At 36.8% G+C, this 25,000-nt stretch overlaps 1 protein-coding gene across 19 annotated transcripts in view; it reads right to left on the reverse strand.

The window, feature by feature from the left end:
• LOC106868839 (RUN and FYVE domain-containing protein 2) overlaps positions 1-25,000 on the reverse strand; it is a 247,450-nt gene that overhangs the window by 168,693 nt on the left and 53,757 nt on the right. For all 19 annotated transcript variants that reach the window (XM_089355727.1, XM_089355722.1, XM_089355730.1 and 16 more), the window contains exon 2: positions 180-350. In XM_089355727.1, coding sequence (XP_089211853.1) covers positions 180-350 — 171 coding nt within the window. The remainder of the gene's footprint in view (positions 1-179; positions 351-25,000) is intronic.

The following is a 25,000-nucleotide window of genomic DNA, read 5'->3' on the forward strand; positions in this document are numbered from 1 at the left end:
ATGATTGTTATTATTATTATTCAACAGCGATAACATACTGATTAGAAAAAGAGAACCGAAAAGAAATAGAAGGAAGAGAACAAAAAAAAATAATGCATTTAAAAAATGAAAAAGAGACAAAGATAAAGAAAACATGAAATTAAGAGGCAAAATGGGAAGAACACATAAAGGTGACTTACGTTTGAGTCCATGTCGAAGAACATGTTCTAGAACAACAAAGAACTGTTGCAGAGGTACATGGTCATCATCTAGCATTCGACCATGAGATAATGAGGAGTCAATCAGTTCCTTGATAATTAATTTGGACACGTTAAGTAGGTTGGCCCGTTCTATAGTCCGTGGGTCTCGTCCTGCAATGATAAAAAGATAAAGAAAATCATTACAAAGATTATTCAAATAGTTCAAAATCTTACAATCCTCCTCCTCCTCCTCATTTTGCATCTGGATTCCAAGCTGGCATGGATTGGATGGTTTGACAGTGTCTGACAAGTAAGAGGACTGTGTCAAACTCTAGTATCTGTTTTAACATGGTTTCTATGGCTGTATGCCCTTCCTAATGTCAACCATTTTACAGAGTGTACGAAGTGCTTTTTTATGTGGCACCAGTGAGGTTACCAAGTAGTTTGCAAGACCCCTTGATTGAGGGGTGTGTAATATAAAGGTGGGTTATGCCAGGTGTTGACAAGCAAGAATATGATAGAGGGATAAGAACAGGTGTCTTGCTGCAGAAAAGATACACGGCTCCTCCAGTTAGAAAAAGAGAGAAGATGGTGGTGATAAGATATCAGGACATATTTCAATGTACAAGAGGGTGAATGTTAAGGTGAAGGGTATTGGGAACAGAGAAACAGGTGAGTGGGATAAGGGCAGATGATGTTTGCACAGAGGTATTGAATTTAGAGATGGATATATCTTTTGATGTAGAAACAGCAGAGAGGATAATCAATAAGTGTAAAAGAGTGTATTTATTCATTCAAAGCTCATATTTTTCCTGTGGGTTTCTCACTTTAGAGCATTCATTTAGGTGACACTTCTTTTTGTTGCCTAAAGGAATGCACAAAAGTGCAAGACACAGCAGCAACAGAGAGAACCATTAACGCCAAACACAAATATATTTACAAATAATAATGGTTTCTAAAATTGGTACATAAAAAGACAATTTTTTTACCAGACTTGGCATAAGGCAACATTATATAATGAGTCCGTCCTTTTCTAACAAAGTAGGCAATGGAGAAGGATTTAAGGGGAATTTAGCAGCTATTTCTAGCAGGTTGAGTAACTGAGCGGAGGCTCCCACATTGTCTTGAGGCTTAAGTAGGTATTACAGCATGGTATAGCAGACTGCAGTAAGCAGAGCTACAACTGTGCAATATCATGAATGTTTTGTTGTCCTACTGACCTTAGGTTACTTTCTCCTGCAGGAAAATCCATCTGCAACAGACAGGCATCTGATACAGAGTGATTTATTTCTAATCTATATAATGAGTGTTAGAGATCACAATATATTTCAGTTATGCACATTCAAGTGGCTTTTTCTGACAGGGAAGCATATATAATAGCATGTATATGAGAGAGAGATAGAGAGAGAGTGTGTGTAACAAAATATGGGTGAAAATACAGATGAATGGTTAAGAAGTCTGCTTTACAATCAAGAGATCCTGAGTTTGGTCACTCGTGCTCGACTGGTATTTTATTTTAACAACCCAGAAAGATCACAAGAAAATTTAACCTTGATGAGTTATGGATTCAGAACATAAAGAGCATAAAAACTGTAAGGCTCGTTAATGATTCTGCCAAACCAAAAATATTAGCGGAAATCTCAGTTGATTTTTATCAATATCAATACATGATTGGTACTACTTCTTTTAACTCCTGAAAGTAAAGTGTACACTCATCACCAATTGGATTTGATCTCAGAAGATACAAGTAAATAAGTATTGAATGTCAGACATTGACCACTATCATTCAGAGGGGAAACTATAAATGCATGAAAATAATGATAACCAGAAAGTGGGGACTGAAAACAGAAACATTCCACCTAATGATTGAGAAGGATTTTAAAATTATGCATTTGTAATAATAAGCGCAAAATTCTGTCTATCCATCTGGGACCCCTGTATCTCAGTCTACATTTGCTCTACATAGACATATACCTTTTTGAAATCAGGATGATCCCAGGATTGAAAATTTGCTATTCATTTGGTTCTTGAACATCCAGCATTGGGATCAGGTCTGGATGAGGATTTGTTGTATGCTAACAGTTGAAAATTCAAATTTTAAAAGAACTCCAAAAATTTGTGATCTTACAAGTTTTTCATTTAAACTGAATTTAAAATAATACAATATTGGTGGGATAATACCATATTGGTAGGGTACCAATAAATGCTTTATTATAATTGCTCTCTTAAATTTTGGGCTGCAGGCCCAATTATCCCTCCACAGAAGCTAGTATAAAAGACTACATGGAGTGCAGCTTTGAAACTAATATACAATAATCTAAATCTTCAGATTCATACACAACATACAGAAAAAAAAGCACACCTAGGCACACATGCATATTACATGGAGTATTTTCAATAGTCTGTGTAATATGTGTGTTTTTTTTTCAAGAGGTAAAAACACTGCATGAACCCAAGGCATGAACCCAAGGCACACATATGTACTCGGTTGTACTATGAAGACACACAATAACGATAAGACAATATTGATTTCAAATTTTTGCCACAAGGGTAGCTTGTGGGAGAGGATTAAGTCGATTACATCAACCCCAGTGTTTCACTGGTACTTAATTTATCGACCCTGAAAGGATGAAAGGCAAAGTCGACCTTGGCAGAATTTGAACTCAGAATGCAGTGACTGGCGAAATACCGTTAAGCATTCCATCCAGCGTACTAACGATTCTGCCAGCTTGCTGCCTTAACAACAACAACAACAACAACAATAATAATATAAAAGCTCTTTGATAAAAATATAGATGATCTCTTCCACATGCTCCAGCATTAAATATAACTTCCTTAATAGTGTCAGGTAAACTGAAAATGCACCTGATGAAACTAGAACACTCCCTTTCTCTCTTTCTCTCTCTCTCTCTCTCTGACATACACAGACACTTATTTCAAGTGTTTCCTAATTAGTTTATGTTATATGTTCCACATCAGTTCAACAAGAATCTATTTTCCATTACAGAAACCAATTTCCAAAGTATTAATTTCTCATATGACCCTCTTACCATTATAACAACCAGTGCAATGACATCATCACTATCATCACTATCATCATTAACACCATTGTGATTGTCAATGATTTCCGGCAACAGAAGAGCTCTAGTTTTCTGGAACTTGACACCACAGATTTTATCATGATTGTAGTGCTTCTTCTGAGGAAATTCTCATTTTGTTTAGCACATCCCCACCAATTGTTGCTGCTTTCCCAGTTATATGAAACTGGCAAGTAATTATATTAATCTATTGATCCATTCATTATTCCAAGGAAAAGGGACAATCATCATCATCATCATAACATTCACTTTTCCATGATTGCTTGGGACAGACAGACTTTGTTGAGGTGGATTTTCTATGGCTGGTTGCACTTCCTGTTACGAACCATCATGTGTTTCCAAATAAGGTAATAATTCTCCATGACCAGACATATTTTCACAGAATATCGGAAACTAAGGACACTGCTTGTATGACAGCGACGCTTGTCTAAGTCTATCAGATGATGTCAAGGAAAGGCAATAGTAATACACACACACACGTGTATGGGTAGTGTGTGAGAGTATATATTCTTCTATTTGTTTCAGACTGTGGCCATGCTAGAGCACCGCCTTTAGTCAAACAAATTGACCTCAGAACTTATTCTTTATAAGCCCCAGTACATATTCTATCGAGTTCTTTTTGTCAAACCGCTAAGTTACGGGAACGTAAACACACCAACTTCGGTTGTCAAGCAATGTTGGGAGGACAAACACAGACACACAAACACGCATGTATATATACATATACATGACAGGCTTCTTTCAGTTTCCGTCTACCAAATCCACTCACAAGGCTTTGGTTGGACCGAGGCTATAGTAGAAGACACTTGCCCAAGGTGCCATGCAGTATGACTGAACCTGGAACCATGTGGTTGATAAGCAAGCTACTTACCACACAGCCACTCCTGCGCCTATATAAATACATCTATATATATATGAGAAGTCAAAAATTATCCACACTTATGGCATAATGTATCTTTGTTATTGTCACACTGCTTTCAGTGCATGCAGTCGGTACTATTGTGGTCACATGATCGAAGTTCAAGCCGGGTCACACCATTTTTCATTCTGGCTTTATAGTGTAAGCATGGCCACTCCACTAGGAATGTGCACCAAAGAAGAACAAAGAGAAATGATCCAATTTCTCTGGTCGGAATGTGTGTCAGGTGTCAAAATTCATTGGAGGCTGTTAGCACAATACAGGGACAGTGCACTACCACGTAGAAGTGTGTATGCGTGGATTGAGAAGTTTTAAATGGCCAGACAAAAATGACGCATGAAGAGGGAGCAAGACACCTGTCAGCCTCCACTGCTGACAAGAAGATTCAGCAAGCTCAAGAGATGGTAATGGTGAACTGGTTCACCATTATCTCAGATCACTGCTCTTTATCCTTCTTTGGTGCACATTGCTAGTGGAGCAGCCATGCTTACACTGTAAAGCCAGAAAAAAGAAATGACACTATCTATCTATCTATCTATATATATATATACACACACACACACATATACATACACACACACACACACACACATATATATATACATACACACACACATATATAATTGAATAAGACCTGTCTAGACTGGTCGTGTGCATACGTGCATATATATGTATGTATACATTTGTATATGTAAGTATTCGTATGTTGTGGGACTGAACCCGGAACCATGTGGCTGGTAAGCAAGCTACTTACCACAGAGCTACACACACACACACACACACATATATATATATATGAAACACTACTTCCCATTTCCATCTACGAAATCCACTTAAGGCTTTGGTTGGCCTAAGGCTATAGTAAAAGACACTTGCCCAAAGTGCCACATAATGGGACTGAACCCCAAACCATATGGTTGGGAAGCAAACTTCTTCCATATGAAGTATATGTAGTATTATAAGATCCAAGTTAGTAGTGTCTTTGGAAAGGTTTGGAAATTTCCAAAGGGAAATAGTTCTGAGAAAAAAATATAAGGAGAACATTTAGTTCAAGGTATGGAATGTAACAACATAGTTTTGACAGGTGGAGGGGAGGTAGGAAAGCAAGTAGAGGCATCAGCTGGGTATATTTTGGAGGAATTAGAGACTGGTGTAAGAGTAGAAGATGGATAAGCTACAAAAAAATGATGATTTCCCACTGAATTGATGATGTTTTTGTGGGGGCAAAGACTAAGATACAAAAGAGGAGGATGTAAATAGACAGGCAGACAGTAAAAAAAGAAGAAAAAAGACAGGTAAATGGGTACATTATCCATGCTATGAAAGTAGTATCACAAAGTCAGACATGTCTGGTTTTTGATAAAGCGCTAACACTGCATTATGTCTGCCACTCAAGTGCTTAACTTTAACTGGTCCAGTCCACCTAGTTGTAAATATGTACTACTGTGTGCAATAGTAGTAACAACAGTAAGAACATTAGTAATATTGGTATCAAATTAAGGCGGTGAGCTGGCAGAAACATTAGCATGCTGGGCGAAATGCTTAGCAGTATTTTGTCTGTCTTTACATTCTGAGTTCAAATTCTGCTGAGGTCGACTTTGCCTTTCATCCTTTCGGGGTCAATAAATTAAGTACCAATTGCGTACTGGGGTTGATCTAACCGAGTGGTCCCCTCTCCCAAAATTTTTGGGCCTTGTGCCTAGAGTAGAAAAGAATATTGGTTTCAAATTTCAGCACAAGGCCATCGGTTTTGAGGGAAAGAGCAAAGCTGATTAAATCGACCCCAGTGCTCAACTGGTACTTATTTTATTGACCCTGAAAGGATGAAAAGCAATGTTGGATCTTGACAGAATTTGAACTCAGAATGTAAAGATTGATGAAACGCCACCAAGCATTTTGCCTTGCATGCTAATGATTCTGTCAGCTTGCTGCCTTAAATAACGTTACTATTATTGATATCAAACGTAGGAACAAAGCCATATTATAGCCGAAGGAACAATCAATTGGACTAAAATTAGACTTATACTTACTCTATTTCCTACAGGAAGATGAAAGGTAAAATTGACCTCAATGTCTTTTACTAATCAACAGTCATATTAAGAATTTTATCACCTTATAATACTCATTAAACTTTACAAATGGATATAGTTTGTACTGGGACAATCTTTATGAAGCCCACATGCCCTAGATACACTACTTAAAGACAGAGTTTTTACAGGTGTCCATATGACCTAACAGGTTAAGAGATGCACTAAAGGGTTACAAGCTGTTCTCGACTGAAATAGGTTTTAATTCTAAAGAAGAAACTTTTGTGGTCTTGGCCATGTGGAGAATGAAGACCCTGCACAAGAGGTTGATATTTCACATCTGTAAGAAGTGTACAAGCCCTGAATGTGTGTCTAATGTTGTTGCTTAGCACAAGGTCAGCCAGGGTCAAGCAGAACTATGAACAAAGGCATTCCAGTAACAGTCATTATGTCTTTTTAATATGTCCAGAGCTACATTATCCAATGTGTCTCTCGTTTTTCTTTAAGACATTACATTTAATTAATAGCATATTTCCAGTAGGTCAAGAAACCACATAGAGCAGTGATTTGAGAAACCTTTAGAATCATCATCATCATTTAACATCTATTTTCCATACTGACATGAGTTGGACAATTTAACAGAATGCAGCAAGCTGCAGAGATGTGTCAAACTCTAATGTCAACTTTGACATGGTTTCTACAACTGGATACCCTTCCTCATGCCAACCACTTTACAGTGTGTACTGGGTGCTTTTTTTTTCCATACCACAGACATTAGTGAGAATACAAAGTAACTTGTGAGGTAAAAAGAGAACAGGAGAACCAGAATACCTGTAGGAGTGCTGAGAAAAATAATAATCTTTAATTCTGCAAATCATAGATGTGTAACTTATATCAATAGATGTGTAACTTATACTAAATAACTGCTTTGAACTTCAGGCTTAACCCTCTTTCTCATGAGCATTTTAAAATTTTATCAGCTAACAATTTCAAATCTGAATGCAGGTTAAATATTACCTTCAGGTAAAAGGTTCCTCATTCCTGTTTAAGACTATTCTGGGTTTGTTTCATTCAGACAATAAGTGTCTGAGAATTCAGGATGTTAAATCGACTGGCCCCCATCCCCAAAATTTCAAGCCTTTTGCCATAGTAGAAAGGATTTAGCACACCAGGTGAAATGCTTAGCAGTATATCAACTGTTGCTACATTCTGAGTTCAAATTCCACCGAGGTTGACTTTGCCTTTCCTCCTTTCGAGTTTGATAAATTAAGTACCAGTCACATACTGGGGTCTATGTGATTGATTGTCTCCTCCTCCCACCACAAAAATCCAGGCCTTGCACCTATAGCAGAAAGGATTATTATTAAGGGTGGTGAAGTGGTAGAATCATTGTTGGTCAAAATGTGCTATACTATTTGCCCTTCTCTCTACATTCTGTGTTCAAATCCTACTAAGGTCAACATTTTCGCCTTTCATACTCTTCAAAGGCTGGTAAAAAAAAAAAAAAAAAAAAAAAACTAGCAACAAGTACAAGAATTGACTAATACCCTCAATTCAAATATGTGGTTTTGTGCCTATGTTAGAAGTAATTACAGAATAGTGGGTTGGCAGAATTGTTAAAACAGAATCCCAAGGTAAAAAACAAGCCAGTGGAATGATTAGAACGAGCATTGCAAAATTAACAAGTATTTTAGTGCAAATCATACACAAAACAATTTTTCGAAATTTAGATAAGTTGATTTAATCGAAGTATTTAGATTTGTCCCTCATCGTATTTTTTGAGTTCAAGTTCTTTTAATGTTGATAAAATTAACACTAAGTATGTACTGTCACCTCATGTCAATATATAAAATAAAAAAATCGATATGCAGGTATGGCTGTGTGGTTACGAAGCTTGCTTTGTAAAACGTGGTTTGAAGTTCAGTCCCATTCAATGGCATTTTAGGTACATGTCTTCCACTCTAGCCTCAGGCTGACCAATACCTTGTGAGGGAATTCGGTAGACAAAAACTAGGTTGAAGCCCATTGTGTGTGTGTGTGTGTGTGTGTGTGTGTGTGTTTCGGATCTTGTTCAAAACGGGGGCACCAGTATTTTCTTAACGAAACACTTTGAAACTTGGGACACTGGTAGAATGTGTCATATAAAACATCTTTTTCTCTTAGTCTTCTTAACAAAAAAACGTACATCGCAAGTTATTTCATGTTAAAGTTATCGTATTTCTGTAATTTCAACCAATGACTGACGTCCATTCAGCCGAATTCATTAAGTGCTGACTACGTAAACAAACGATTCTGAAACGATTCTGGCGGTGATAAAATTATTATTTCCTTGTCAAAAAATGGCTGAAGCATATTGGCAGTAGCTAATAAACCTTTCTATTATAGGCACAAGGCCTGGTTTTTGAGGGAAGGAGCAAGTCAATTAGGGTTAGGGAAAACGAACACACGTGTGTTGCCTCTCTGCAAAATGTCAGAAGTAATGGAGATTAAATACGCTTTACACCGCTTAAACTGCCAAAGGAGTAAGTATAAACAGCTGAATACTTGTCAGTGATTGGTTGAAATTATCGAAATAAGACAATTTTTTACATGAAATAAATTCGAATACAAAATTTTTTTTCTGTTCTATAACACAAAATAGATAAGTATACGAAGTTTGAAAGTCTTTCGGTACCAAAAACACTACATAAAACATAAATGAAAACTGGTGCCCCTGTTTCACTGGTGTTAGTTTGTTTACATTCTCCTTACAGTTCGACTAAGAAGTCAATAGAATAAGTATCAGACTTAATAAAATAATTGTTTGGACTAGACCCCTTCAAGGCGGTGCCCCAGCATGGTCGCAGTGTAATGAATGAAACAAAATTTTAAAAATCAAATATTGTGATGGTGAGGTGTATTAATAACATCCATACAAACTCTGATCGATAAACAATACAGATTTATCGGATGTGTTCTGTGCTCGCTTTTATAAACCCACTTCAAACCATGTAAAAAATTTTTTAAATACTCCTCAATCTTTACTAGCAGCATTTCCCTCACATACACACATACTCTTGCAGCACCCCTACACATATCCCAGACCGACTGTCTCTGCACTCACAGTATCAGAACACTGTACTTCACAACATGACAACATTGCATTTTTCCAATACAATGCTATGCTACTTTCACTACAGCGCTATCAGTACATTACAGTACACTACATAACAATTCAACGCTGTATTGCTATGATAGAATATCAGTATATTCCACATTCTTCACAGGTGTTCCAAACCACCGGGCAGTGAATCATTGATACCGACACACAGAAAGAATAGATTTTATTGACTATTGCATTATATATGTAATAATTAAATGATATATTATGCATTTTATAGCGTTTTCTTTGTTATGCGCGTGATCTTCCGGTCCACAGAGAAATCGTCTTGTATGAAACTGCTCTGTAGTGCAAATAAAAGATTAAAAAAAAGAAGTTCACGGCATGACAACATTGGAATGTTGCACACTGTGACATTATCATGGAAAACTCGAGCCCAGAAGGGAGCTCCGTGTTTAGTCAACCAGCTAGAAATAGCTACCAAATGTCCCTCGAGTTACAACCTGTCAGCTTAATGAAGAGAGACACAATGGATAATGTAATCTAGGATGTGTTATTATGTTTGAGTAAGAGACAGGATAGTCATGAGTGGAATGTCTAATTATAAGTCTGCTTGATCAAGGTCGACTCGGGGTTAAACAGTTACAACCCTACTGAAAAGCAAGTAATACAGCACTACGTCAAACAAGCCAACTTCACATGATCGATTGACCTGCTAGAAATAGCGGTCAATTTCACTAAAATCACACAAACCACTATTTTTAAAAAGAAAGGTCCGGAAAATTTCGAAAGTACAGAATGGTCACAACCGGAATGTTTTTGATCATAAACCTCTCTCGATTAGGATTGATTGAAAATGCTAAACATAACACCAATAAACTACAGTGTTACATTGCAGAACACTAAGTATCAACGAGTAAGCCTCTACGTAGTCGTTCGAACTGCAAGAAATAGCAACTAAATTTCCCTCGAATAGACCCTTTAAATAAAAATTTAATTCAGTGTGCATTGTTGGTAATAAAAAAAATGATCGTCGTTTAAATGCCTTTGTTCAATCATAGTCGACACAACGCTACAACGACTACATACATACATACATATCGACTAGAATTAGGAAAGTCCAAAATAGATAACTACGTTACTACAACTATGGTAGCAGTGAGAAATCACAGAAACCTTAGTTTTTGGCAGTGGGCTGTGAAGAAGAATAAACCTGCAGTGTCATAGAAGATAATGGAATGCGAGGAAATGAAGGGAGATACTTAAAATGAGGTTAAAAACGAAAGGATAACAAAGAAGAAAGGAAAAAGACACAAGAAAAGGAATTTTGAACGAATGAGTTAGTTATTCTGGAAAACAACTTGGAGGAAAAAAAAATAATACTGCTATAAAACTGCTAATAAAAATGGAAAATCAGCCTTAAAGAAACATTATGAAACTATCACACGCACACACATACACACACAATACAACGTAGACACACAGTCAAGGAACAACAAAAGCAGCAGCTTCCCAAATTGCATTTAATCAATAACCAATGAGGTTGAGGAAGTTGTAGGGTTGGTTGGTTGGTTGGTTGTGTGGGTGGGTGGGTGGTAAAAGAAAAGCAGATAATCGTTGCTAAGCAAATTAATCTGTTCCAACCCACCACTCAACAGCAAAATAAGTTTGGGTAAGTAAAATAAATAGAAACAGGAGGCATGGGCTGGGGGTCTCTTCTCCTGCCTTTGTTTTTTTTTTTACTACAGAAAATGTTGAGGTGTAATTTCCTGAAAAAGCAGGAGTGAGAAGGTAGAAGTGTACCAAAATGCATGTAGGAGGCTAACAGGCCTAAAAAGCTACTGCCAAAAATACAATTCTTCTAATAGTCTGTGATGGCCTTCCTTGAAGATGGATGAACAGTCATCAGTTATTCATTCACACACACCTACATACATATATATATATATAAACATAAAACTTAATAAAGCTTCCAGTGCACTCTGTCTTCCATATCAATCATTTAAAATATAAACGTGTATGTATGTATGTATTTGTAATATTTAAGAATAATGAGGCAGTGAGCTGGCAAGATTGATAAGCACATCAAAGTGCTGAGTGACATTTCTTCTGGCTCTTCAGATTCAAGTTCAAATTCCACTGAGATCAACTTTGATTTCATCCTTATGGGGTTAACAAAATAAGTACCAGCTGAGTAGTAGGACCAATGTAATCAACCATCCCCCAACTCCTAAAATTGCTGGCCTTGTGCCAAAATTAGAAACCAGTATATTAGGACAGTGGGTCTCCAGAATTGTTAGAACATCACTCAAGCTTCAAATCCTGCCTTTTGTCATTCCAAGGTTGATAAAATAAAGTATCATTCAAATACTGGGGTCAATTTAACCAGTCATACCCTCACTCCAAAATGTGCTGTTTAGTACAAGTGCTAGAAACCAGTATTTAAGCAGTATTACATATATTCAAATGTAAAGGTTTTGTGCAATGGATGTTATAGTCCACTGTACTCAATCTACTACTAAGAATGAGTATAAGGTTGATTGCATGGAACTTTTAAGTTGGGTGTGTAATCCTGTTTATCACATATATTACACACTTATATCAGATTCTATAAAATCCCATTATATTGGGTACTTTTAGGTTTGTTCTACAAAACTGCAGAGAGACAGACAGACTAGTAGAAGAATCTCCTCCAGGTGGTTTCTACTGATCATTATAATAAAGATTTTAAAGATTTGAAATATATATATATATATATATGTATATATATATAGATATAGTTCAAATTTACAAAAAGCAAAAGACAAACACAGGTGAAAGAACAACAAGCAGGTGTATTAGTTCAAAACTTGGGAAGAGTGGAAAAGTCTTTGACGTTTCGAGCCTATGCTCTTTGAAAGAAAGGATTGAGAGGGGAAAAAATGGAGAACAAAAAAAACAAAAAGAAAAAAAGAAAAAAAACGGAGAAAGAAAAAATGTATGGGGTTCAACAAGATCAAATGGCTGGAAGAAAGGGAGTTAATAATGGGACCCAACTGAACTAGGGTGCACAAGTGCGTGTGTGTATGTGAGTGCATATGTATGTGTGGGCGAGCTTAAAATTATGTGGACCTTTGTGTGTGTGTGTGTGTGTGTTTATATAAGTAACCTAGTGTGTACATTTTGTGGAATGATGTGTTTCATGTACTGGTGTGTATGTGTATGTGTGCATATAGATGTGTGTATATATGGGTGGGATTATGTGTGTGTGTGTGTGTGTGTGTGTGTGTGTGCATATGCATGGACCTCTGTATGTGTGTATGGAAGCATGTGCGCGTATGTATACAAGTAACCAAGCGTGTGCACTGTGTGGAGTGATGTGTATTTCATATATTTGTGTGTGTGTGTATATGCATATGGACATGTGTATGTTTATGTGAGATATCAGCTGAGACTGCAGGATGGGAGTCTACAATCATTTTAGAAGTTGCTCTTTATCCCTCTCCACAAGAACTGATGAATGCCATACAATGTGTGTGCATGTGCGTGTTCAACATCTGTTTTTTCTAAGCTATAGCATGGAGAGGTACTTGAGGCAGGAACTTTATGGCCAGATGCTCTTCCCGTCATCAAACATCACTTGCATTTTAGGTAAAAGAATTTTAATTCCAGACGAATTCGAAAGCACAGAACTAGCAGACAATTTGTTGATAGGAAATGTCAATAAATGTCATCAGTTGCAGCCCAGTCACAGACAGTGATGTCATTGCTGACAGCTCAGTTACAAATGGTAACATCACCATCTGCAGCTTAGATCACCAGATCTTTTTAGTGGTAGAGCAACCTATTAGAGAAAGCGGCTCCAATCTGATCTGGCAGAGCTTCTACAGCTGGATGCCCTTCCTAACAGCAACCACTCTGAGAGTGTAGTGGGTGCTTTTACGTGCCACCAGCATGAGGGCCAGTCAGGCAGTACTGGCAACGGCCACAGTTGATGTAAAAAAAAGAATATGGCACAGTAGACAATCTTACACACCTGCTGTAGCTATTTGGGCAAAAAAAAAAAGAAAGCTCATAGCAACTAGATAATTTTACATACTCCCCAAAACTGGGTGGTATTCACACAGCTCTCAAGCTTTCTCCTCTCCCAAACTGCAGCTGAGCCTTCTGATCCCTACTCTAAAGGATCTCCAATTCTTTTCCTTTTCTAAACAATACTGGTTTCATAAGCAATACCCCCATAGAGAAAGCACCCAACTACACTGCATCCTTCGCATCTAACTCCACACTCCATACCTTTGGCCAATTCCCTCCAAATCTACCCTCTTCTGTTCCAATAAGCATTCCCCCTGCCCCACATTCCACATACCCATAGATGCTAAATTCAAAAATACCCCAGCTCCTTCAAACAAACAAGGCCACCAACCCTGAAATGGTCCCTTCCATAACATTTAAACAATGCCAAAACTTAGTCCTATACTCACCAAACTCTTTAATCTCCCATACTCTATGGAGACATACACTAGCATTTGGAAACCATTCAGTGGGTCGTATTCCAAAGGAAAACAACCTCTTTGACCCAACCAAGTATTGCCTCATTGCTCTCACTTCTAGCATGTCCAAAGGAATGGAAACAACCATTAACAATGAAGTTTTCCAACACCTTGAATCCTTGCCACTCCTGAATGACCACTATCATGGCTTCCAAAGAGCCAGGTGCAATGGAGACCTAATCACCAATGTGTACTTGCTTTAAGAAAAATCTGATGAAAACAATGTTGTTGCTCTAGATTTTAGCAACGTCTTCAACCATCCATTTCATGCAAATGTCATAGATGGTTGAATTTCCTACAAAAACTCTACTTTCTACTAGATCACACTGTTGCATTGAATATTGATGGAGCTCTTTCAGCTCCTCTCTCAATCAACCCCAGCATTCTTCAGAGTTTGGTTTTGTCTCTCACTCTCTATACCTCAATGATCTACTTACTGATACAGCCTACAGCACTCACTCTTATGCAAATAACACAACCTTTCCTTCCTCTCCACCTTACCCTAGTCAGGCATCAACCACGTGCAAGACCTTGAAAACATCCTTCAAAGGGACCATACCAACCATGTCACTTTTAACAACACCACCAAGAAAAGAGAAAAACTCAAGCAACATTCATATCAAAAAAACATACCAGATCTCATCTAAACATGTGTAGCCCTCAGAGTCCTTGCAACAACTCCAAATGCTGTACGTCTACAATTCTTGGGGATATCTCCTGACAACACTACATCTTTAGCACAACTAGGAGACAGCATCAAAAAGACTAGATCCTTTTCTTCAGGGCCAGAAAATATTTCAGCTCCTAAGAACTGCTAACATTCTACAAAGCTCGAGTGAGGTCCACAATAGAGTACTATGGCCATGTCTGGGACAGTATTGCTGTGATGGACACAGACATTCTGGATCATATCCAAGAAGGGTCACTCAACTGACTGATATTCTATCTTTAATGAACATACCCCAGCCACTGGCTCAAAGGTACATTGTCTCTTCTGTTACTATTAGAATGATCTCAGCACCTCAGACCCACTCGGTCTCATACTTCACTACTCAGCTCTGACCTACTTGTTTTCCCAACCTTTCCTGCAACAGTTTAAATGGGACATTAATGATACTGACTGTACCTCACAGGCAGTTTGCAGGGGTCATAGACACTGTCCCATCCTCCAGACTTAGCAAGTAAAAAAACAAAAACATTAAAAAGAAACCCATGTGAAATGCTCCCCACTCTCTCTCTCTCTTTTGTTGGGTGGATGTACAACTTCGTAAAGAAAATGTAGTGATTATGACTATTTTTCAGGGCTTCTAAGACTGGTATGAGTAAGAGAGGAAGTTATCTTCCTTGAACTTTGCTAAAGACACCCTAAGACCTAGTAGTAGTGTTAACACAGGAAGCACATAAAGCCAACAACCCAAGAACCCAGAACACAAAGATCTGGGGATAAAATCCAGCATGTCATTTTATCCAATGTTTTGCCATTTCTGCTAATCCACCAATCTAGAATGTTATTTTATTTTACTGACCCTGAAATGATAAAAAGCAAAATTGACCTTGACAGGATTTGAAAGGAGAAAGCTGAAACAAATACCACAAAGCAATTTGTTCTACCTCTGAGTGGTTGGCGTTAGGAAGGGCATCCAGCTGTAGAAACTCTGCCAAATTAGATTGGAGCCTGGTGTTGCCATCCGGTTTCACCAGTCCTCAATCAAATCGTCCAACCCATGCTAGCATGGAAAGCGGACGTTAAACGACGATGATGATGATGATGATACTAATGATGCTGCCAACTCACTGCCAATTTTTACTCTTCAGGAATCTCAACACACACACACACACAATTCTAGTTGCTTTCTATTAGTTTTAATGGTGCTACTCTATATTACAGTCAGCATTGATGTTATTTATTGTATGATATTATGGGCCACTAGTTTGTGTTTAGTTTATGGCAAGATTGTTAGACTGTGTAGAATCGAAAGGTTCAATTATATGAATTAATTTATATTTAATAATACCATATGTCAGTTCGTTATGCTCTTTTGGGCTTCAGTCAAGTTCTAACTGTTTGATATTCCACAGATTTTCCAGTCTCAGCATAAGAAAAACATTTAAGTGCTGATTATGCAAACACCTAAAATACCACTTTGTCAAGGCTACTAAATTATTATAGTCACATTTCTGACAATGGACACTTAGAATCTTAGTCACAATATTTTGTCTACCTTTTAATCTACTATAATAATACTCTTGTGTCTTTCTCCATCACAACATATGAATGAGAAAAGAAGAGGTGATAGATGAATAAGGAAGGAAGGGATGATGGCAAACTCGGTAGTGGGATGATGGAAATTCTACAGTGAAAAAAGAAAATCAAACAGCATTTCAACTCTGTGTGAGTATATGCGTGTGTATATAAAAGGGATGTGTGTGTGTGTGTGTGTGTGCAATAGAAGTGGGATGGTGAACATTCAACACTAAAAAGAAATATCAAACAGCGTTTCAACCCTGTGTGAGTATATGTATGTATCTGCATGCATGTACAATGGGATGTGAATGTTTGTATGTGTGAACCAGCATTCTTTCAGTAACAAACGATGATTGATGTCACATCTCAGAAGACAATCACTAGATAACATTGACAAGTGTATTAATTTGAATTACCATCCATATTCTATCTTTTGTCCTTATTCATATATAAATTACTACAATTAGCCGTCATTTTTTATGGCATGGGGCCAGCTAGTATTAATATAATTGCCAAGTGGTGGTGGTGGTGGTGATGATGGTGGTCTATAAGAGTTCCAGTAAGATTTAGTTATAACTGAATATAAAACTACTGACAGCCTGAAAGATCTTGTCTTTAAGATTATTATATTATCATCAATGTTTCTGCCTCCTTTTGTAACCTTATTCCTGTCAGCATGCACTGACTTTGTTTCAATTAATCTTGAAAATAATGAAGAATTTAGTAAATTAACTTCATTATTAAGCTGATGTTTGGAATATAAATTGACATGGAATTTTGATGTACAATTTTAATTTAGATCACTTAAAAAGAGAATTTGTAACATAGAAACAAGGACGGTTTCAGGCTGATTGATATCAGAAGGATTGGTACCATTTTCTTTGCTTGCATAGTTCAGAGTAAGCTTGTTGAGATAGATTTTCTATGGGTGGATGCTCTTCTTGTTGCCATCCTTCACCTATTTCCAAGCAAAGTTATATATTCCCCTAGTCATCTGAACAACAAACAGCTCAATGGCCAGACATGTTTTCATGGAAGATTGTAAATAAATGATGCCATTATTTTCAATTAACAAGACAATGAGAAGACACAAGACAAGAGGAGAAAACACAAACACTTGTATGCACATGCACACACAATGAGCTTACAGTTTCTATCCTCCAATTCACTTATAAGGTATTGATCAGCTTGTGACTATAGTAGAAGACACCAGCCAGCAGTACCACATAGTGAGAATGAACCTTAAGCCATGTGATTCTGAAGCAAGCTTATTAACCACAAGGCCATGTCTGTGCCTAATGTCACCAATATATAATTGTCTTAAAGAACTCTCAAGCTGTAAATTATTTCATATTCCATCAGGACTAAATCATGTTGAAAGCTTTATGGACTATCATTTTCAACTGACAATATTAAAATCAAATTAAAATTAAATTAAAAGGAAAATAATGATAGTATGTGTTAATGACTTAGGCCAATGGACATTATCGAGCTTGAGGTGGAATTCCTCCAGAAAAGTATATGTTTATATGATTGCAGTTTAAACTTTCTTTGTGCAGCCATATCCCTCCCTTCAGCTTTAGAATGTTAGCAGGTTGAATGAGAATTTTTAGATTTTCTGAAACACACAAGTTGCATATTGTGCTAAGTCTTTTATGCCTTTGACTTCACAGCTATGCTCCACTTAATGGAATGTTTCTGAATCCCAGTTTTTCAGCTGCCAGATGTATTTTGACAGTGAAGTGGAGGTGCATTTGTTCCTGTTCCTCAATGCATGCTTATGAGTGAATTGGATCCTAAATGAATTTTCCATCAACCTGATATATATTTTGTCTATACTGTCATTTAGTTGAACATTTGATCTATAAGTACTCCTTCAAAATGCATTAGTTACTGAAGTGGATAGCCAGCTAGGTCCCTACAGTTGCATTCATTCAGAGATTGATATGTACAGTATCTTACTACTGTTATAATTAAGAATTTGATATTTCCCACAAAACTAGAGCTAACTATAATTGAATTCTGATGAGAACTTTTGCTACGTATGGTAGGAAGTGCACTCTGATTAAGTCAGGAAGTACCTAGCTATGTTAACAGACACATTTAAAGTACAGGGTGCATAAGGTATTTGAGGACATACCTTTCTGGGGTCACTGCTGCATTTTTTGCTAACTCTGTATTATCTTTGTTTCAGAAAATATTAATGGCAGACTCTCAGCTTACTCAAGAAATGAAGAGGCATGCTGTTATTGTGAGTATAAAGGCAGAGCATAGTGATTTAGAAATATCTTGAGTTTTAAAAGTTGTCAGATTTTTTTGTCAACAAAATTTGTAAGGAGATAGAGACTGAAGAGGGAAACGTATCACTAGTGTCAAAGCATAAATAGCATTCTAAATGCTTTGAAATCATCAGAATACCTGAATTTATCCAGCAAGTTCAACAGACCATTGATTACAATCCCAGAAAGTCCATGGGGTTAATTGAAAAAGATGTCCATGTGTCAGAAGGAAGTCAGAAATATTGTCCATGAAGACATCAGATATAAGTCTTATATGATGAGGAAAGGTCAATTTGACAGAGAAAGCAAAAGAAAATCACTACATCAGATCTAAAAGGCTCTTAAACAAACTGAAAAATCCAGCAGAAGATTTGATTTGGTTTTTCTCAAACAAGAAAAACTTCGACCAAGATCAAAAAGTTAACAGAAGAAATGACAGATGGTTATGTGCTGACCCTTCTGAAGTTCAAAGTGTTACGCATACAAAATTTCCTGCAACTGTCGTGGTTTTAGGGGTTGTCAGCAATGAAGGACATGTGATACCTCCTTACTTCTTTCCACAAGGCCTTAGAGTTAACTCTGCTGACTACATTGAGGTCCTAGAAATGATTGTTAAGCCCTGGATAGACAGCGTATGCAACGGAAGGCCATATGTGTTTCAATAAGACTCTGCACTGTCACACATGGCTCTAGTAACACAGAAATGGATGGCTGAAAATTTTCATAATCACATAATCCCTAACATTTGGCCTCCTAATTCTCCAGATTTCAATCCATTGGACTATTACACATAGAGTGTTGTTGAGAGAGAGGTCAATGAACACACTCATAACACCAAAGATTCTATGAAAGCTGCCATAGTTAGAATAATGTCCAAAAGGAACCAGGACCACTTGATTCGAGCATGTAGATGATTTAGATCTCATATAGAAGCAGTTATTGAAGCTGAAGGTGGCTTTATTGAATAACATTATAGAAAAGAAGGTTTATTTTTATCCTCATGGCATTTTTTGATAAATAAAGTTATTATTTGTTATTATATATCTGTTTTTTTTTTATAAACATAAATCTATCCTCAAATATCTTACGCACCCTGTATACAGTGCATTGAACTATATGACTTTCCTGCTACTTAGTATGTTATGTCCTGCGGTAGGTTCAATATACTTATGCTTATCATTAAAACTACTTCTATTATAGAGAAGAGCTGTTCTGTCAAAAATGTCCCTGTTTGAAGACACACTTATATTATCTACTATATGTTATATGTTTGATTACATTTAGTGAAAAGTTAGAACCTTCATTGATGTAAATGTTGCAAAATCTCATAATTTAGGCTTTGCAACTTTTGGACCGTAGCTTGAGGAGTGTGAGGACGTGCATTATCATGGAGCAAAATTGGGCCATCTCTATTCACTATTTTCATGTTTACAATCAATTTCTTGGCAATACAATGTTTTTCCTTGTTGCAAAAATTCCAGTCAAGAAAGTAATAAGGAGCACTCAGTTGATATGAAACAAACCTATCCATTTTTTTGACTTTTCCAAATTTTTACAGGTGTCCAAAAACAGTTGCGCAAGATGTTTGGAGTTTTGATGAAAGTTTACAAACCTTTGTTCTTGGATTTTGTTCAACCAAAACATTTAATCCTTCATGCCGAATAACTGACTTTGGCCTACCCTTTGGTTTATTTTCAAGACTATCATCTCCTGAACGACAGCTTTGGAACCATCTCTGAGCAGTTCTAATGTCAACAAAACCATTACCAAAGTCCTGCTTGATAGAGATTCTGTGGCAGAGTGACCCAGTTTTTACTCATACAAGAAAATCACTCAACATAGTTTGGTTGTTATCATTTTCATAAGGTCTGTGGGTATGAATTTTGTATACCAATATTGTTGGGAAAGAAAAAGAGTCAGGATTAAATGCAAGGTATACATAACTGAGTTTTTAAATGACTGAAATAACAAGTAATTAAAAATACGACATTTCATGTGAAACAACCTAATATATATATATATATTTTCCTCTCCACAGCTTCTACACCTTGCTTGCACATCGTTATACTATTTATTACTGCTGAGTCGCTCCTTATCCCTCTGCATACTAGTGTTCCCCATCATCTGCACCCTCATCCTTGTTCATTACTCACTACACTAACCCCTACCTCCACCAGTTTACTCCCTCCTTACACTCTTATGAAAGCATCCACTTCTCTTGTCCTCTTCTATGATCCATCTTTGTGTTCTCTTATGCTCACCTTCTTGTTCCTTGAGAGTTCGCTCTAGCACTCCATCACTATCTTCTGCTTATCTCCTCTATATCAAGACATCTGTGCTTGTCCCTTTATCATATTTTACCCTTTCAACACATGGCATACAATTACTTACCGCCACCTTCCCCTCCCAAATACTTCTCAGTAGTGGGAGCTTACTTCTTCTTGCAAGTTACATGGCAACCTCACTAGTGCTAGTGGCATGAAAAAAAGCACCCAGTACACTCTGTAAAATGGTTAGTACTAGGAAGGACATCCAGCCATGCAAAGCATGCCAAAGATGACATTGGAGCTCAATGCAGCCCTGCAGCTTGCCCATTCCTTGTCAAATCATCCCACCCATGCTAGCATGGTAAGTAGACATTAAATGATGAAGATGATGATGATGATATATGTACACAGATACACACATATATTTCTCAACATGATCATTAAAACCATAAGTTAACATATTGAGCTAATTTATTATGACATGGAAAAAAAAAAGTATGAATTTCCATACATAAATTTTTCTGAAGAAAACTTAAATATAAGCATTTGTTTTCCATTGTTTATTTTTCAAGATCTATTTGTTTATCCATGTAACTATCTATCTGTGTGTATGTGTATGTGTGTTGTGTGTGTGTGTGTGTGTGTGTGTGTGTGTGTGCGCACGTGCACACACATTTATCTGTCTGTCTTCATGTGTTTCAAGCTACCTATCTACATAGCTATCTATCAACCTATGTATCTCTGTATTAGTGTATGTGTGTCTGTATCTGTCTATCCATCACAATTTTTACCTTGATCTCTCTCCAAATGCACAAGCAACTTAGATTCACAAGCACTCAGTTTCTTCCATTTCATAACTTCAGAAAAACAGCTCAATGATTATTTTTATACAGCCATTTTTAAGAAACTCTTTTTATAATTGAACAATCGGTCATGCACAGAGAACAGAAAACTGTGTTGCAGTGTATGAAGTAATGTACGCTATATCAAAGGACAAAGACAACTATTTTGGTAAGTAGATGCTGAGAGACAGCATGATCTTCATCAAAAACTTTCAGAAGAACAAAGTAGGATATGTTTCAACAGAGAACTGCAAGAGAACAATATCACCATGTAGGGGGATGCAAAATATTACTTATTCTGAGGATAAAATAACTGGACATGCACCAGCAACAATGATAATAATAGAAATTGCTTAGAATTTTGAGACTAGGTCAACAGTTTGCTGAAGGGAGTTAGTCACATCAACCCCAATGCTTGACTGGTTGCTTATTTTATTGGTTTCAGATATTGTGTCTAGACATTTGACTGTGTACACCTCAGAAAGCTCATCACCTCTTTAGAAAATGTCAGTTTAAAAATACAGGACATCAGAGTTATCTATGATTTATACCTGACCCAAAAGGCAACCATCAACATAGACCAGAAATTGTCAGAACTACCAGAAATCTAAAGAGTGGCAGAGAGAGAGAGAGAGATGGGGGTCAGAAACATGTAGGGATGGCTATAATAAGTGGGGGCAGGAGGGAGGCTACTGGCAGCAGATATGCCAGGGTGATGATGCATATCCTGTTCTCAAATGATTATAGCTGTAGTTTGAATAGTGAAGGTATGGGTGTTATGAAAATGAGAGACGATGAAGGCCTGACAAGGACAGAATAGTTGCAAGAGCAGAACCAAATGAGTATATAGACATAAACAATGCTTTTAGGATTTCATTTTTGTCAAGATGAATGGGTTTCCTTGAGGGCAGTAAAATGCCAGGCATCTTGGTCCTTTGTCATCTCTTCCATGAGGCTCAACACTTTGAGGTCATCCTTCACTACTTCATTCTATGTCTTCTTGAGTTTCTGTTTTTCCACAAATTCCATTTATATTAAGCAACTGACACTTCTTTACACAACTATTCTAATCCAGCACAGTCTCTCCTCTTGCAAACTACATATGATTCCTCTTATGCCTAATTTTTCTCTCAACACATTTTTACTTTGTTGTACATGCAGTCTGATGCTTACATCCAATGAAGCATAAGCCCATTGTTTTCTCTATGTCTCCACAACCCATCTTCCCAACACTCATTCCTCCATCACCCTTCTAACTACAGCAATTTCGGATCTTTTTTAAAACGGGGGCCACATTTTTCATTAATGTTTTACGTAGTGTTTTTGGTACCGAAAGACTTTCAAACTTCGTATACTTATCTATTTTGTGTTATAGAACAGAAAAATATTTTTGTATTCGAATTTATTTCATGTAAAAAAATTGTCTTATTTCGATAATTTCAACCAATCACTGACAAGTATTCAGTTGTTTACATTTACTCCTTTGGCTGATTAAGCCATAGCTTCGTCTTATTTGCTTTTTTCATTTTAAATTTGCTTTTTTCATTTTCTTTTTTTTTTCTTCGTTTCATTTGCTTTTTTCTTTTTAAATTTGCTGTTTTACCCTAACCCTAACCCTAACCCTAACCCTAACACCGATAGAATTGTTTCAGAATCGTTTGTTTATGTAGTCGGCATTTAATGTATATCGGCTGAATGGACGTCAGTGATTGGTTGAAATTACAGAAATACGACAACTTTAACATGGAATAACTTAGTCTTCTTAAAAAAAAAAGAAATCCCTAAGAGAAAAAGATATTTTATATGACACATTCTACCAGTGTTCCAAGTTTCAAAGTGTTTCGTTAATGAAAAATGTGGCCCCCGTTTTAAAAAAGATCCGCAATTTCTTATCTGCTGTAATTATAATTACATGAGAAATGAGATGCACATATTTCATCCCCACACTTTTGTGCTACCAGTTTCCCCTCTCCTTCGAGCCACCTCCCCATGATACCCTCCTCGCATTCTCAATATCAACTCACATCACTATTGAATATAATCTTACATCAGCAACTGACCTCCCCACCACCACTGTTTGTCATTCTCTCTCTCTCTCTCTCATATATATATATATATATATATATGTATTTATTCAGTCCAACATACCCCTGATCTTCACCCTTGTCACTAAGTACCCCTACCTCTCACCCACATTTCACAGCATCTCTCTATTTATCATTTATATGGGTTTTGCTACAATGCTGTTCTCCACCCCACTTTGTTTTTTTGCCTTTTTGTGCTGCCAATTATCATCTCCACGTCCCTGACCTTAGCCCTTCCCCTGTTTGCTGCTTACTGCATCATATATATCACTATATTTCTTATCTCTAATCATATATCACTAACCTCACACTCCTGTGAACTTTCCTGTTAATCAGCCTCTATCACTATCACCTGTTCTTCTGCACCCCCACCCCCATACTACTCACATTCACCCGCTTGCACCATGATAATACAGCCTGACACCTCATCACCTTCTCTCCATTTTCAGTTATGTGTAAGTACTTGTGCATGCCCTTGTCTAGACATCACGTCATGCATCCGTCAAACAAGTAAATTGAGGTTGCTTGTTTCCAGTCTTTCATAAAAAAAAACATGTCTAGCTATGAGAAAATATTACCTTGCTTGAAAACAGGTGTGAGGGTTGGTGACAGGAAGTAGAAAATCCGTCTCATCAAAATTCCATATGACCCGTGGAAGAATGTAAAAGCTATATATCTATCTATATATGTATTCTTATTTATTTTTTGCTTGTTTCGGTCAATAGTGAACAGCCGAACTGGGGCATTACCTTGGGGAATTGTTAGTCAAACTTATCAACACCATCATTTATTTTTTTTTTAAGCCTGGTTCTTATTCTATCAGTCCCTTTTGCCAAACCACTACGTTATAGGGCTGTAGCCACACCAATACCAGTTGGCAAGTGGTGATGGGGGACAAACACATCGCTCTCTCCCTCTGTACATATATATGTGTATATATATATATATATGTGTGTGTGTGTGTGTGTATCTGCATATATATATATATATATATATATATATATATTTATGTGTGTATATATATATATATATATATATATATATATATATTTATATTTATATATATATATATATATTTATATGTGTATCTGTATATATAGAGAGAGAGAGATTTAGGTGAATATGGTACTTAAGTTGAAGTACCAGAATTTAGTATAGTATTATCCATACAATTTCAAAGTAAGATATTCTATAATTATAAACATAATTATAATCAGGGGTCAGCTTTGCCATGCATCGAATTTAGAAATAGGAGTTAAAATGCCTTTTCTGCTACCATAAAGATCTTCCAGACAGTAACACACTTTTTTACATAGGCAAAAAGAAAAAATAATGAATCCACATGGTGTGTGACAAAGTAATTAGCTGACCCTTGATTATAATTATATTTATAATTATAGAATATTTGTATGATTTTACCTAAAAAGG

Source organism: Octopus bimaculoides, chromosome 7, assembly GCF_046866305.1.
Source record: "Octopus bimaculoides isolate indiv1 chromosome 7, ASM4686630v1, whole genome shotgun sequence".
NCBI classification, from domain to species: Eukaryota; Metazoa; Mollusca; class Cephalopoda; order Octopoda; family Octopodidae; genus Octopus; species Octopus bimaculoides.